This window comes from Thermomyces lanuginosus (genome assembly GCF_041956635.1).
Source record: "Thermomyces lanuginosus strain ATCC 200065 unplaced genomic scaffold VTN49scaffold_35, whole genome shotgun sequence".
Classification (NCBI taxonomy): Eukaryota; Fungi; Ascomycota; class Eurotiomycetes; order Eurotiales; family Trichocomaceae; genus Thermomyces; species Thermomyces lanuginosus.
In genome coordinates this window covers 613,691-626,374 of record NW_027192369.1, presented here as the reverse complement: position 1 = coordinate 626,374, position 12,684 = coordinate 613,691, and the positions used below count along the sequence as shown (strand labels likewise).

At 52.2% G+C, this 12,684-nt stretch overlaps 5 protein-coding genes across 5 annotated transcripts; 2 read left to right on the top strand and 3 right to left on the bottom strand.

Annotated features, from left to right (window-relative positions):
• Nucleotides 1-45: 45 nt before the first annotated feature.
• VTN49DRAFT_5676 (uncharacterized protein) lies at nucleotides 46-1,284 on the bottom strand (the record flags this gene model as incomplete). Its single annotated transcript, XM_069413759.1, has 3 exons — nucleotides 46-471; nucleotides 584-885; nucleotides 939-1,284. The coding sequence occupies 3 exons, from the start codon at nucleotides 1,282-1,284 to the stop codon at nucleotides 46-48; spliced, it is 1,074 nt and encodes a 357-aa protein (XP_069266399.1).
• Nucleotides 1,285-2,854: 1,570 nt separating this feature from the next.
• Nucleotides 2,855-4,217, top strand: VTN49DRAFT_5675 (uncharacterized protein; the record flags this gene model as incomplete). Its single annotated transcript, XM_069413758.1, has 2 exons — nucleotides 2,855-3,031; nucleotides 3,117-4,217. 2 exons carry the CDS (start codon nucleotides 2,855-2,857, stop codon nucleotides 4,215-4,217), a joined length of 1,278 nt encoding a protein of 425 aa, XP_069266398.1.
• Nucleotides 4,218-4,403: 186 nt separating this feature from the next.
• Nucleotides 4,404-5,684, bottom strand: VTN49DRAFT_5674 (uncharacterized protein; the record flags this gene model as incomplete). Its single annotated transcript, XM_069413757.1, has 4 exons — nucleotides 4,404-4,798; nucleotides 4,852-5,308; nucleotides 5,367-5,601; nucleotides 5,656-5,684. The coding sequence occupies 4 exons, from the start codon at nucleotides 5,682-5,684 to the stop codon at nucleotides 4,404-4,406; spliced, it is 1,116 nt and encodes a 371-aa protein (XP_069266397.1).
• A 450-nt stretch (nucleotides 5,685-6,134) lies between these two features.
• On the bottom strand, nucleotides 6,135-8,768 carry VTN49DRAFT_5673 (uncharacterized protein; the record flags this gene model as incomplete). The annotated part of the gene is made up of 3 exons (XM_069413756.1): nucleotides 6,135-6,258; nucleotides 6,312-8,567; nucleotides 8,629-8,768. The coding sequence occupies 3 exons, from the start codon at nucleotides 8,766-8,768 to the stop codon at nucleotides 6,135-6,137; spliced, it is 2,520 nt and encodes an 839-aa protein (XP_069266396.1).
• A 2,414-nt stretch (nucleotides 8,769-11,182) lies between these two features.
• VTN49DRAFT_5672 (uncharacterized protein) lies at nucleotides 11,183-12,506 on the top strand (the record flags this gene model as incomplete). The annotated part of the gene is made up of 4 exons (XM_069413755.1): nucleotides 11,183-11,221; nucleotides 11,278-12,033; nucleotides 12,093-12,381; nucleotides 12,436-12,506. The coding sequence occupies 4 exons, from the start codon at nucleotides 11,183-11,185 to the stop codon at nucleotides 12,504-12,506; spliced, it is 1,155 nt and encodes a 384-aa protein (XP_069266395.1).
• Between the last annotated feature and the right edge of the window lie 178 nt (nucleotides 12,507-12,684).

The following is a 12,684-nucleotide window of genomic DNA, read 5'->3' as shown; positions in this document are numbered from 1 at the left end:
GGCCGTAAATGCATTGTCTCCGCCATTATATACTGTCATTGAATTTCAAAAAACGTGGTCCAACTTCCGGGCGCTGGAGAGGGTGTCTGGATGATGGGAACCCAGTACTTTCTCCCGTCCCTTTAATGCTCGTCGAAACATTGCCTCCACCTTTTCGTACTCCCCTTGAAAAACAAGAACGTCGCCCCAGTTGCTGATGCTGGCAAGGATGTCCGGATGATCGGGGCCCAATACCTTCAGTCGTCCGTCTAGTGCCCGTCGATACAACGCCTCTGCCCTTTCGTATAGTCTCTGACGTTCAAGGGCGAGACCCAAGTTCCTGACGCTGGTGAGGGTGTCTGGATTATTGCGCCCCAGGATCTTCTCTCGTATCTCCAGTGCCTGCCGATGTGTCGTCTCTGCTTCATTATACTGGCCCAGGATCTCGAAGCCGCATCCTATTTTGAAAAGAAGGTCCGCCTTTTCCGTCCTCTGTGGTTAATCCGCTCTCAATAACGTACCGAGTATGTGGAAGATAGCTAATCCATTCCCCTCTATTATCATAAGAACGGACTGGGAAAGTCTCTCCTAGTCGTCGTATCACGTTGACCGTCCACTTCTCAAGCTCACATTGCTTATCTAGCCAGTTCAACATTGCCAGTCGAACAAGTCGGTGGATGTCATAAATATTCGATTGCTCCCTTTCGGTAATGAAAGCATACGATTTCAGTGTTCCGATGACATCTTCTGCCTTCAGGGACCACGGATCATGAGGAAGGAGAGACCGTGGAATAGCTTTCTCACTCAAGAAACACATAAATTTCAGGTAATCAGCGGCGAGAGTGTCATGATCCTCAATCTGGCGAAATGAAATGAGCCACGTAGCAGCAATCGGATTCTGGGCCTCTTGATATCGATGGTGGTCGTCGAAATCCCTGCCCAATAACTCGACCATATACTTGTCGCTCGACCGGCAATAGCTGAGATACTTTGTCGTCGAGATTTGTTTTCGGCCATATTTGCAGAGGCTTGTTTGATGGTGAGAGGCAGGTAACCAAGAGTCTCAAGAAGCATCACTGTATCGTCCCGATTGCTCGTTTGATCTTCTGTCAGATGCTTCTCCAAGAACCTGAAACCCTCATCCTTGCTCATGCCCTCGGCATTGAAGACATGGCGGCCTGAAACACCAAGCTGTACAATAAGCTCGCCATTTCGTGATGTGAAAGCAGAGAGCCTCGCCGACTGAACGGGAGATGGTTGAAGGGACAACGAAGTGAACGCGTTTTGTTGGCGGCCTGCCTTCATTGCCACTAACGGAGATGTGTTCAGAGAGGCTGATAACAAACTTCGTCATGGACCGTTCATTTTTGGCTAGATAGTTACGAGTGTGTGCCGAGATGGTGCTGGTGTTCTCCCAGTCTGACAAAGTTATGTCTTTTAGCCCTTGATCAACATTGAACCGGAAGTACTCGCCGTCATCAAACTGATTATACAAATTGAGGGCTACTCTTTGGAGGATGAGGCTATGTTTCGCAACGCATTGATTATTGACGCCGGAGAATTTTCGATGGTGATCACGTCTCCGAGGCCCGTGCCAATGCTCAAAATTCCCATACGGCGGTTTCCAGGAAACAGCCTTCGACACTATTGAACCAGGATTTCGCATGGGTTGTTGAGCCCGAAAGCAGCATCGACAAACTCAATGTTGTCTCGGCCCAGCCTTAGCGGTTCGAAGAAACCAACCGCTGCTGACGTTGCCCGTGCGGCTTGCCAAACTGTGCAATTTTGAAATGCAGTCGACGAATCATAAGTCTTGAAGAGAGTTGGTGGCGCATCAAAATTGTCTTTTGTGACTGCCAAAACCACCCTATGGCGTATAAGATACTTGCAGTTTTGAAGCTGTGGTTCCTGACAAACGTCTTCGTGCAGGAATTATCCCGCAAAAGCGTGTCTTCATGAGGATATGTCCTCGCAGTTGACTGACCTTGCTTCCGGCGACTCTTGCATTCTGTTTCCGTACAGAAACTCTTGATTGCCAGTTTTATTGCACCTTCGAGACGCCTAGCCGAAAACGCGGGAAAGGACAATAAAATGGAATCGTCCAAGATCGATCTCGATGTGAACATGGAATTTACTGTCCCTGTGAAATTGCTCGGGAAGTTCAACGTAACTCTTATGAGAAAGCCTGTCTAGCTATGTCTCGGTACGTTTGTATACACTCATCGACCGTCATTTGCAGTCGTCCAAGCATTATCGCAATGATTCCGCATTGCCCTGCGTCTTAGTTCAGTGTTCTCATAATGACAAGCAGGCGGTAGACGTCACCCTCCGGTGCTTGACCCTCCAATTAGGTCAAAAACCTCGCAATGTCGGGGGACTTTGCTATGACCGTTGTGATCGCGAATCTTTTCCATGATGTTTTCAAGGATAAGGAGACTGGAGAGGCCTCGAACTCCACCACTGTCTCGAGCAGGGTCAGCGAGTCTTTACAACTTGGGAGAACTTGCATGCCCACCGAGAGAGGATCTTCAGTGGCTTTTCTGAAGCCATCATGGTTCGTCAATCTGGTCTCTAGGTATAGCTGATCTGATCTTTATGCGTACAGAGTGCGGAGTAATGTTGATCTATTCATCCAGTTGCTATATCAGCCTTATATCTAGAAGTTCAGCTCCAAGAATGAATCATCAAGCCAATCAAGCCTGATGTCCTGCAGAAAAGTCTAGGATTTCCTAAAATAGTAGTCGTAAAGAGTGCAGCCGTCATGTAATTACCGTAATGTTTCCACAGCATCCGTCCAAGCTCCAAGCCCAAGCTAAGCTCCCATTCTAACTGAAAAGTTCCGGACAACTTTACGCTCGATTCACATCCACCCGCCATGCCCATCCCATTAATCACCCTCGGGATCTCCGAAGGGTTCTCCGCAATTCCCTATGCCGACACCGCGACAAAACTTGCCGCCGTTGCGGCGGTCATCGCCGCACTCAAATACTACTTTGGCGGTGCGCGCAACCCAGCAGAGCGGGTGATGCACTCCAAAGTGGTCTTGGTAACCGTAAGCTTTCTCCCTGATTCCCTCTCCCCCCGAATCCCAATCCAACTAAGAGGAGAAGTAGTGACGCAGTACAAATTGATTTCAGGGCGGAACATCCGGCATTGGCGCGTCGATCGTCTACGAGCTGGCCTCGCGCGGCGCACAGATTATTCTCCTGACGCAGCACCCCCCGACAGACGTGTTTCTGGCGGATTACATTCAAGACTTACGTGATGCGACGAATAACCAGCTTATCTACGCCGAGCAGGTGAATCTGCGGTCGCTACATTCGGTACGGCAGTTTGCGACTAAGTGGGTTGATAATTCCACGCCAAGGAGGCTGGATATGGTGGTTTTGTGCGCGGGGACACAGAGTCCAAAGACACCAGGATTGACAGAGGATGGCTTGGTGGAAGATTGGCAGGTGACTTATCTCGCGCATGCCCATCTGCTGAGTATCCTGTCGCCCGCGATCCGCGCGCAGCCGCCGGACCGGGATGTGCGGATCCTCGTAGCGACGTGTTCGAGCTATCTTCGGGGGGAGCTCGATTTTGGATCTTTAGAAAAGCTCACTACGGACACTACGGACTCGACCTCTGATAAAAAGGAGAAGAAGGACAAGAAGGATCCAAAGAATAAAAAGGACCAAAAAGAGAAAAAGAAAAAGCCAGCCGACCTCTACGCAACCGCCAAACTCGCCCTCATGATCTTCGCCCACAACTTCCAGAAACACCTCACCACGGCCATCAAACGCGGCGACGAGAGCCGGCCCGTCAACACGCGCGTCCTCCTCGTCGACCCCGGGTATAGCCGGACACCGGGCATGCGTCGCTGGCTCACGGGCGGGTCACTATGGGGCTTGCTCCTCTACCTCCTAACATGGCCCATCTGGTGGCTCATCCTGAAATCGCCACAGCAAGGCGCGCAGAGTTTTCTCTGGGCAGCAATGGAGTCTCCCACTGCGTTGTTTTCCTCTCGAGGCCCCGTGGAGGAGGGGTCGGCGACGAAGAAAGAGGAAGGCGGATGGCTGATCAAGGAGTGCCGGCGAATGAAATTCTTGCGTGAAGACGTGACCGATGAGGCGGTGGGGAAGAAATTATGGGAGTTTAGCGAAAAGCAAATTGAAGCCAAAGAGAAGGAATCCGCGTTGCGGCGGGCAAAGGAGAAGAAGAAGAAGAAAGGAGAAAAGGAGAAAAAGCAGAAGTAGTTTTCATAGTATTCCAAAAAAAAATCTGTTCTATTGTTTTTAAAAATAAATGAAAGCCTGGTGTATCTCCATTCCAGCAAAAGGGAAAAAAAAAAGTCTTTGGTATATACCGAAAGGAAATGTCCCCCAAAATCCAATCCAATTCAGTTCAATTCAATCATCACACGTGGGTAAATTAGAATTCGTTTATTTCTTCAGTGCCTCCAACAGCTCCGCCGGCGGCTGCTGCCGGTAACCCTGCGGGTTGTTCTTGGTCCACCGCCAAAGATCCTCGCAAGCCTGCTCAAGGGTGCGCTCGGCCTTCCAGCCGAGCTCCTTGTTGGCACGGGTCGGGTTGGAGGTGAGGTCGAGCACGTCGCCGGGGCGACGTGGCGCAACCTCGTACGGCAGGTCGCGACCGACCGCCGCCGAGAAGGCCTTGATCATCTCGTAGACGGTGCTGCCGCGGCCGGTGCCCAGGTTCCATGCGCGCACGCCGGGGCGGTGCTCGCGCAGGTAGTTGAGGGCGCGCAGGTGGCCATTGGCCAGGTCCAGGATGTGGATGTAGTCGCGGATGGCGGTGCCGTCGCGCGAAGGGTAGTCTAATCCGTTAGCCATTCCCGTTCCTGTATGTATAACGGAGGGGTATCCTTACCATCGCCAAACACCAGGAGCTTCTCCCGCTTCCCAGTGGCAACCTGCGCCAGCAGCGGCAGCAGGTTGTACGGCACACCCTGCGGATCCTCACCCATGATACCGCTGGGGTGGGCACCCGCGGGGTTGAAGTAGCGCAGCAGGGCGGCATTCCACTTCTGCGCCTCCTCCTCATTACCAGCCTTGGTGGCATTGTTGCGCTGCGCCGTGATAAAGTCCGTAATGGCGGTCTCCACGGCGAACTTGGTGTTACCGTAGGGGTTGGTCGGGCCCAAGGGGCACTCCTCAGGGATGGGGATCATGTTGGGGAACCGCGTCGCGTCACCGTAGACCGTCGCGGAACTCGAGAAGACAATGTTGTGCACATTGTGCTTCTGCATGGAGCGCAGGAGGTTGATCGAGCCGTAGACGTTGACATTCCAGTAGTCCAGCGGGCGTTCGCCGGATTCGCCAACGGCCTAATCCCAGTCAATCGCATGCCCGCCCTCTTTTCCACTCTCTTTGAGCATGACTTACCTTCAGAGCGGCAAAGTGGATAACGCTGTCAATGTCGGGGTGATCAGTGAACACCTTCTCGAACGCCGTCGGGTCCGTGATGTCGACCTGGACGAACTCCGGGCGCTTCCCGCAGATCAATTCAATGCGATTGATCACCTCAGCGGACGAATTGTACAGGTTGTCCGCAATGACAACCTTGTAGCCCGCCTCGAGCAGCGCAAGGGCTGTGAAGGAGCCAATGTAGCCGGTGCCACTGAAGGAAAATTATGAGCCATGGTTCTTTTATTTTCGGATGATCTGCACTTACCCGGTAACGAGAACAGAGCCAACAGTCATCTTGCCGCAATTGATGCCAAAGACACGAGAGTTGAGCAGTTGTAGCTTCTTGTTCCTGAACTTGCAGTGAGAACTGAACACCTAAACATAAACGGCGGGGGAGGGGCCTTGTTGCGGTGAAATGGAGATTGAAAATAAGCTTCGAAAATTACCGGATGGTATTTTACTGAAATTTCAATACGTTAATTTACCCGAGGCTCGAGAGATCACATTCCGTCCCCCCCAGTGCTCTACATTCCCATGGTAAAGGAAGGAATATGGATATCTGTACATGTCAATTGGTTTTCATTATCGTGCTGTATCGAGTACATCGTTGAGCCAACATCCAGACATGGCGGCATCACTCAGCATGCCGCTGTCATCGCAGTCGTGGGCTCATGTTTCAGAGTGCACGGTCGTCAATGCACCGTTGCATTGACTCGTCAAAGGAAGCGGAGAAATTTTATCAGACTAAGCCAGCATCTCCACGTCAAGGCCGATCGCGCGCATGAACAGATTCACGTTGCTCAGTCTCTGGCTGGCCATGTCCGGAGGAAGCGTCTTGCTCTGGCCAACTGTTTCCATGACACGGTCCCTATCAGGAGTTAGCAATGTAAACGTATAGACTTAGGAGAGAAAAAGACGTACTTAACGGCAATCACCAATCGCTGCTGCTGCTCTGGGTTCGCCCCGATACCCAGCGCCGCCAGGAACTGCCAAACATACATGTCGTCGCCTGTAGTCACGGACCCCGGGAAGATGTCGCCGAGGACAGGTTCCAGCGTATCAAACAGCAAGTTGAACTTCTCTGTCCACTGCTGCCAGTCTCGCTCGTCGGCTTGCCCTGCCTCCTTGACAATTTCCGCACGGCTGAGGAGCATTGTCAGCACCCCGACGCCGATTTTGGTCCGTGCTACCACCTGCACCTGTGTTTGGGCTAGCACCAGTCCCAAAAGTCCGATGATGATGTTGAACGGTGCCTCCGTCACGTAGCCCAGCAGGCTTGGCATCACAGTCTGAGAGAACAGATCAATGTTGGCACGAGCTGCCGTGGGCAACTGCGCATCGCCCGGCTGCAGCTGACCATCCCGGACAACGTCAATCGAGTCCAAATGGATCACAATCATCGTAACGATCGTTACCCGCTGCTCCTGGTCGATCTGCCGGAAGATGCGCGGGATTGCCTTCTTGCCCTTAGGGTACGAAAGCAAGGCGATGAACGGATGCGGAGTCGACGCGCCCGGCACGATCGGCTCCATCACCTTGAGGTCCCGCCACAGCTTCTGGTTCTGCTCCTGCATCTTTTGCCTCCAATCCAGATGTCGCTGGATCGACTCCGGATTGTTCTCGTCCGGAGGCGGCGGCATTCTCCGCTCCAGATCCTCCATCCTCATCAAGCTGCCGTAGACATTCTCGATGTTCGCCAGCACCGTCTTGCGGTCGCTGGGGCTCAGATCTCCCGCTGGTTTCTTAGGTTTCACGCCATCAGCACCCTCGCCCCTCTTGATATTGAGCATCGTCTTGGGAGCTTTGGCATTGCTAAAGGAGATCTTTCCCAAACTGCCCTCGATGATAAGCTGCTTGTTCTTGGGCTTGGCTTTCGCGGCCTCGACAGCCCGCTGCACTTGTTGTTGCATCCGTTGCATGTGGTTGTCCGCGTTGTATTGTCGGCGGCCATGTCCTCCAACGCGATTCCCTGTCTGGAACAGATACGTCTGAGCAAAGTGACCCAGGGGTTGCCGCGGATGCTGGCGCGGAGCTCCCCGGATCTGGCTATATACTTGATAGTAGAAATCTTCAGACAACAGCGCCTCCGGATCGGGATCGTCGACGTTGCCAATGGCCGCCACCAGTTGCTGCAGCTGGATCCGCGTGATGAAGTTCTTGTCCTGCGGGGTCATCAAGCCATTGTCGCGAGACAGCAAGAAAATCTTGTGATTTCGCTTGGCCCGTTTCGCGTCCTCCTCCAGAAACGCCCTACGCTGCTCTTCGGTGAGGTGCATCAGCTGTTGGGGGTTGGTGATCAATGGGAGACCCTGCGGGCCAAGGGGCGGCTGTTGAGGTTGCGGTGGCCGAGGAACTCCGTGACCGGGCTGTGGAAGCTGCTGGTGCTGCGGCGGCGGCGGCTGAGGAGGAGGAGGGCGTGACATGTCAGGCATCGGTATCTGAGGTGGCCGGGGGGGTGGTGTCCCATGGTACAGCTGCTCTGGACGAGCCTGCTGCTGTTGCAAACGCTGCAAGAACTCCGCGGGAGGGATCCCGGCAGCCAGCGCCTGTTGTTCCAGGGCCAACAGGTCGGGCGGCAGTTGCGCTGGATATCCTTGCGGGAAGGGGGGAGCCTGCTGGCCGGGGGGAAGAGGTGGTTGCGGCAGCTCAGGCGGCCGGACGGCGGGCGTGGGCTGGGGTGGAGGCTGATTCGTCTGCTGGGACTGGCGCTGCTGTGTCTGCGCGCGCAATTGCGCCTCAACCTCCTCCAAGCTCAGCACCTTCTTCTTACTCGCGGCGGCCTGGGTTGTTTCCGGGGTCGACTTCTTCTGCGCAGTGTTCCCCCATACGCTAGACTTGGCGGTGATTTCCGGAATATAGCCGGGGTCCTTGTACTTTTCATAGCCGGTCTTTTTCGGCTTAGATGTAGTCGTTGTAGTTGTTATCGACGTGGTTGTAGACGCGGGCGCGGTCGACTGACGCGCCGCCGGTTCCGCGGACAACGACGTAGACGGCTTAGCATGTTGTAGGTTATATCGCATCTGCTCCTCATTGATGACATCGGAGACCTGGGCCGTGTTGCCGAAGAAGTCAAAGTCCTTGCCCACTTCGGTTGCACCAAAGGTCTCGTCGTTGAACGCGTCCTTGTCCTCGTCTAGCTGGTCGCCCAGCCCATCGTAGGTATCCTCGAAGTCGATGCTATAAACCAACGGTCAGCATGGATCTGAACCGCATCGCGTTGTGGAAGGGAATCAATTACGCATCATCGTCGTCGTGGCCGCCCTCGGCCTGAGCCCGGGCGACCTCGGCGAAGGGGTCGGGGTTCTCGAAGATGCCTCGCTTCTGCTGAGGAGACTTCCGATCTCTGGGCAGGGTGGTATCGAAGCCAAAGAACGACATGGTGGGAGCAGCGAGGTGCCCTCACCTGAGAGCTGGCGCTGATGTTTTGAGTGCGTGATGGTGTTGGCGTCTGAATTTTTGCTCTTTTGGGAATTGCGAACGATGGAGCGCTTGGCTGCGATGGCTGGTGCTGTGGTGCCTGAGGCAGGATAGCGGGGTTCAAATTTGAAATCACAGATTCGCAGCAACTTTTTGCTCAATTTTCATGCCAAGACTGAAAGCTTACAAAGCGCCCTGGCCAATCAGGCAGTTACGATAACAGCGTCTCGCTTTGAGTTTGAACGAACCGTCCAGCATTTTTGAGGCGATGAATCGTCCTTGTGCCGTTCAGAAATGTCAAGAGACCCAGACCTCAGGAATCAGTTGTCAAGCGCCCTTTCAGCATCTACTGACCATTCACCATCTTTTTGATATTCGGGATTTTGAAGCAGCAAGTGCCGGGATTTCGTTGCGAGGAACCCTTGTTTGAACGCAAAGTGGCACGGTACTTACGAGTTGCTATGAAATAGTCTAATGAATGTAGTATTGATATTGCACGAAACAAGGTCCAAGCACGCAATCAAGGATAATTCTCCTCCGCAGAGTCGCAAATAGGGCCGAATCGTTTCCTTCCATTTCAAGGTTCCCCCGAAGGTACTCCTCGAATTTCAACGTAGCAGTACAGAGTACGGAGTACGGAGCAAGGAGTACGAGTACTAATCGGTGCAGCTTAGAATAACCAAAGCATAGAGCATGGAACATTTCTTTGAAATGAGAAATTCATCGATTCAGTGCTGTTAATCTTCTCTCTGTCCCTATCCTCTAAAAATTCAGTTTTGCGAGAGAGCCCCTGACATATTCGTTGATCAACTAGCAGTATTGATATCGCAAGGGGATTTTGGCCATTCTAGTTCTTGTCAGTCCGTCTCATTTGTTGATAGTTTTACCCCTTTTGTAGTTATTCTGTCAGCTGTGTGGGCACAAAGTACTATGGTCATAATGCACCTCCAATGTAGGAGCAGACAAATGAACGAGTCAATTACTTCGTTCTTGCCCCCATTCAGCGGGTGTGGCATACCTTTGTTAAATGAACAGCAAGACTGTATCTTTTAGTTCTTAGAGAAATGATCCCCAGGGGTTCGGATACGGTGTATTGGTTACCCGTGCCTGGACCCCTTTCTGTTCGTTGAAAGAAGCAATATATATTCCGCTCCAATGGTCTCATGTCGCCGGGTTGTGCTCACTTTAATACCATGTCTGATGAGCACTCTGGTAGGTACAAGTCCTTTAATCGGGCGCGTGCATCAATATACTCTCGACATTAATATTTTGGCCTTCGCGTGATCTACATCGGGGGCGAGCACGTTGGATTTTGCCCTTTATTTTCCGATGCCCGCATGATGAAAGAACCGTTCGTTTTCATTTTAAAAATCCTTGCGGGCCAATATAAAATATAATCTAGAAATAAACTAGAATCTAGGCGAGCGGTATTAGGTCTAGTCTGTCGAAGTCAATTCTCAGCTTGTGACTCCTGAGAATCATTGACCGAACTCATCATGAATCATGACTGAACAGACTGCAGTCACGATCGATCAGCGCACTTTTTTTGTCTGTTCTAGGCCAACTTGCCGACAGCCGAACAAGAGAAATCCAGAACTCTGGCCGCGGAGTTTGATCGATGTGCTTTGACATGTGGCCTAGCCGAATGCAGTTAAAGACTTTTCGAAGAGATCGGATCGATCTTTGCAAAACTTTTTCGACGGAAAATCCAGCATCAAATCTATATTGTCTTAAACAACGATTGGTGAGAATATCAGAGTTTGAAACCAGGGCCCATCGTAAACCACTAAGCCAAAATTAGCAGTCGGCATCTCATGCCTAAAGGGTCAAAGGGTCTTGATTACGTCGTCTGCAGCTTAGAGCTCGCTGGTAAGAAAGGCCGATGAGGGAATCAACTCGTAGAGAAACAAGAAAACAACACGTAGACGAGGCCGGCAGACCCAGTGGAAGATGCCAGGGTTACGTCAGCCTTTTGTAGCGGAGAGGGAACAGAGGCGATCCGAGGACGCCGAGAATCACGAAGCACACCGAATGCTGTGCCATAGGTAGTGCTGTTCAGACAATCTGCAACCGGGACGGAATCCACCACGAACTCGATCGTTTCCGGCCTTGCGGATCCTTTTAAATCAATCTGATCCCTGCAGGCAAGTTAAATACGAAATAAATTCATTCATGTTTCTGCGGAATACCTCGCCTTCCCCTCACATTCCTTTGTTCGCATCGATGGGCCGCATGCGGATTTCGCGTCAAATGGGCCTGTAATCCCTTGCCCTGGGTACTTCGTTTTTCTTTTTGATTCCCAAGTGCCTCGATTTACGAGCCCTGCCGTTGCTCCTCGAGAGCCTTGTTGGAACGGCGATCGCCCTCGCGTCACCATGCCTTACTTTGTGCGCTACATTGTCTTTGCTGCGTCGGTGCGCAATCTAGACTACAACTTTCTCAGTACCGCGCAGCTCGCTAATCGGTCCAGGCCCTGATCCTCCTCCTATTCATCACCCACTCCGCCGTTCCGCAGACCGGGTACTTCCGCGGCCTCGATTCCAAAGTTTCCAAACCGACCGACTACGAATACAGCCTGGAACATCCGCAGAACCAGCGCAACGGCACGCGCACGAGTGCGGCGCTCGTGACACTCGCCCGCAACTCCGATGTTTGGGAATTAGCCAAGTCGATTCGTCAGCTGGAGGACCGCTTCAACCGTCACTACCACTATGACTGGGTGTTCCTCAACGATGAGCCCTTTGACGAGCAGTTCAAGAAGATAACTTCCATGCTGGTTTCGGGCAAGACCTACTATGGACAGATCCCCAAGGAGCATTGGTCGTACCCGGACTTTATCGACCAGGAAAGGGCCGCCGCCGTGCGCGAGGAGATGCGCGAGAAGAAGGTCATCTACGGCGACTCGGAGAGCTATCGCCACATGTGCCGCTTCTTGTCGGGATTTTTCTTCCGTCACGAGCTGCTGAAGAACTACGAGTTCTACTGGCGGGTGGAGCCGGGAATTGAGCTGTACTGCGATATCACCTTCGATCCGTTCCTGTTCATGAAGGAGAACGGCAAGAAGTATGCCTTTGTGCTGAGTCTGCACGAGTATCAGATGACCATCCCGACGCTGTGGGACAGCGTCAAGAAGTATATGGAAAAGTATCCGCAGCATATTGCAAAGAATAACTTGATGGAGTTTTTGAGCGAGGATGGCGGTGAGACGTACAACCGATGCCATTTCGTTCGTTCCCTTTTATTTTTTTTTCCTTCCATTTTTCGTTATTAAGCTGACGATCATAGTGGTCCAACTTCGAAATTGGAAGCTTGGAGTGGCTCCGCTCGCAACCTTACCTCGACTACTTTGATCTCCTTGACCATGACGGCGGGTTCTACTACGAGCGCTGGGGCGATGCACCGGTGCACTCGATCGCAGCCTCGCTCTTGTTAAATCGGGACGAAGTCCACTTCTTCGACGAGATTGCCTACTATCACATCCCGTTGACACACTGCCCGACGGAGGAGTCGAAGCGGTTGAAGCTAAAATGCTCTTGTAATCCGGACGAGAATTTTGACTGGAAGCCGTATTCCTGTATGTACCTTCCATTCCGAGGTTGGATGTCCACATTTACCGACTCGTCTTCAGGCACGTCGCGCTACTTTCAAGTCAATAAGATGAAAAAGCCCGATGGTTGGGAGGACCAGGCGAACCCATAGCGGAATTATTTCGGAGACTAGCGTGATCTCGGTTTCTTTTCTTGTTGTTTTTATATTTCCATGATACATTGGCGAACGGGGAAAATGGGTTATATCAGGCGTTCGGGGTTGGTTCAATGGAGGGAAGGCAATGTGATTTACATTTAGATTTCGATACCTTGGATCTCAACCCACTGAC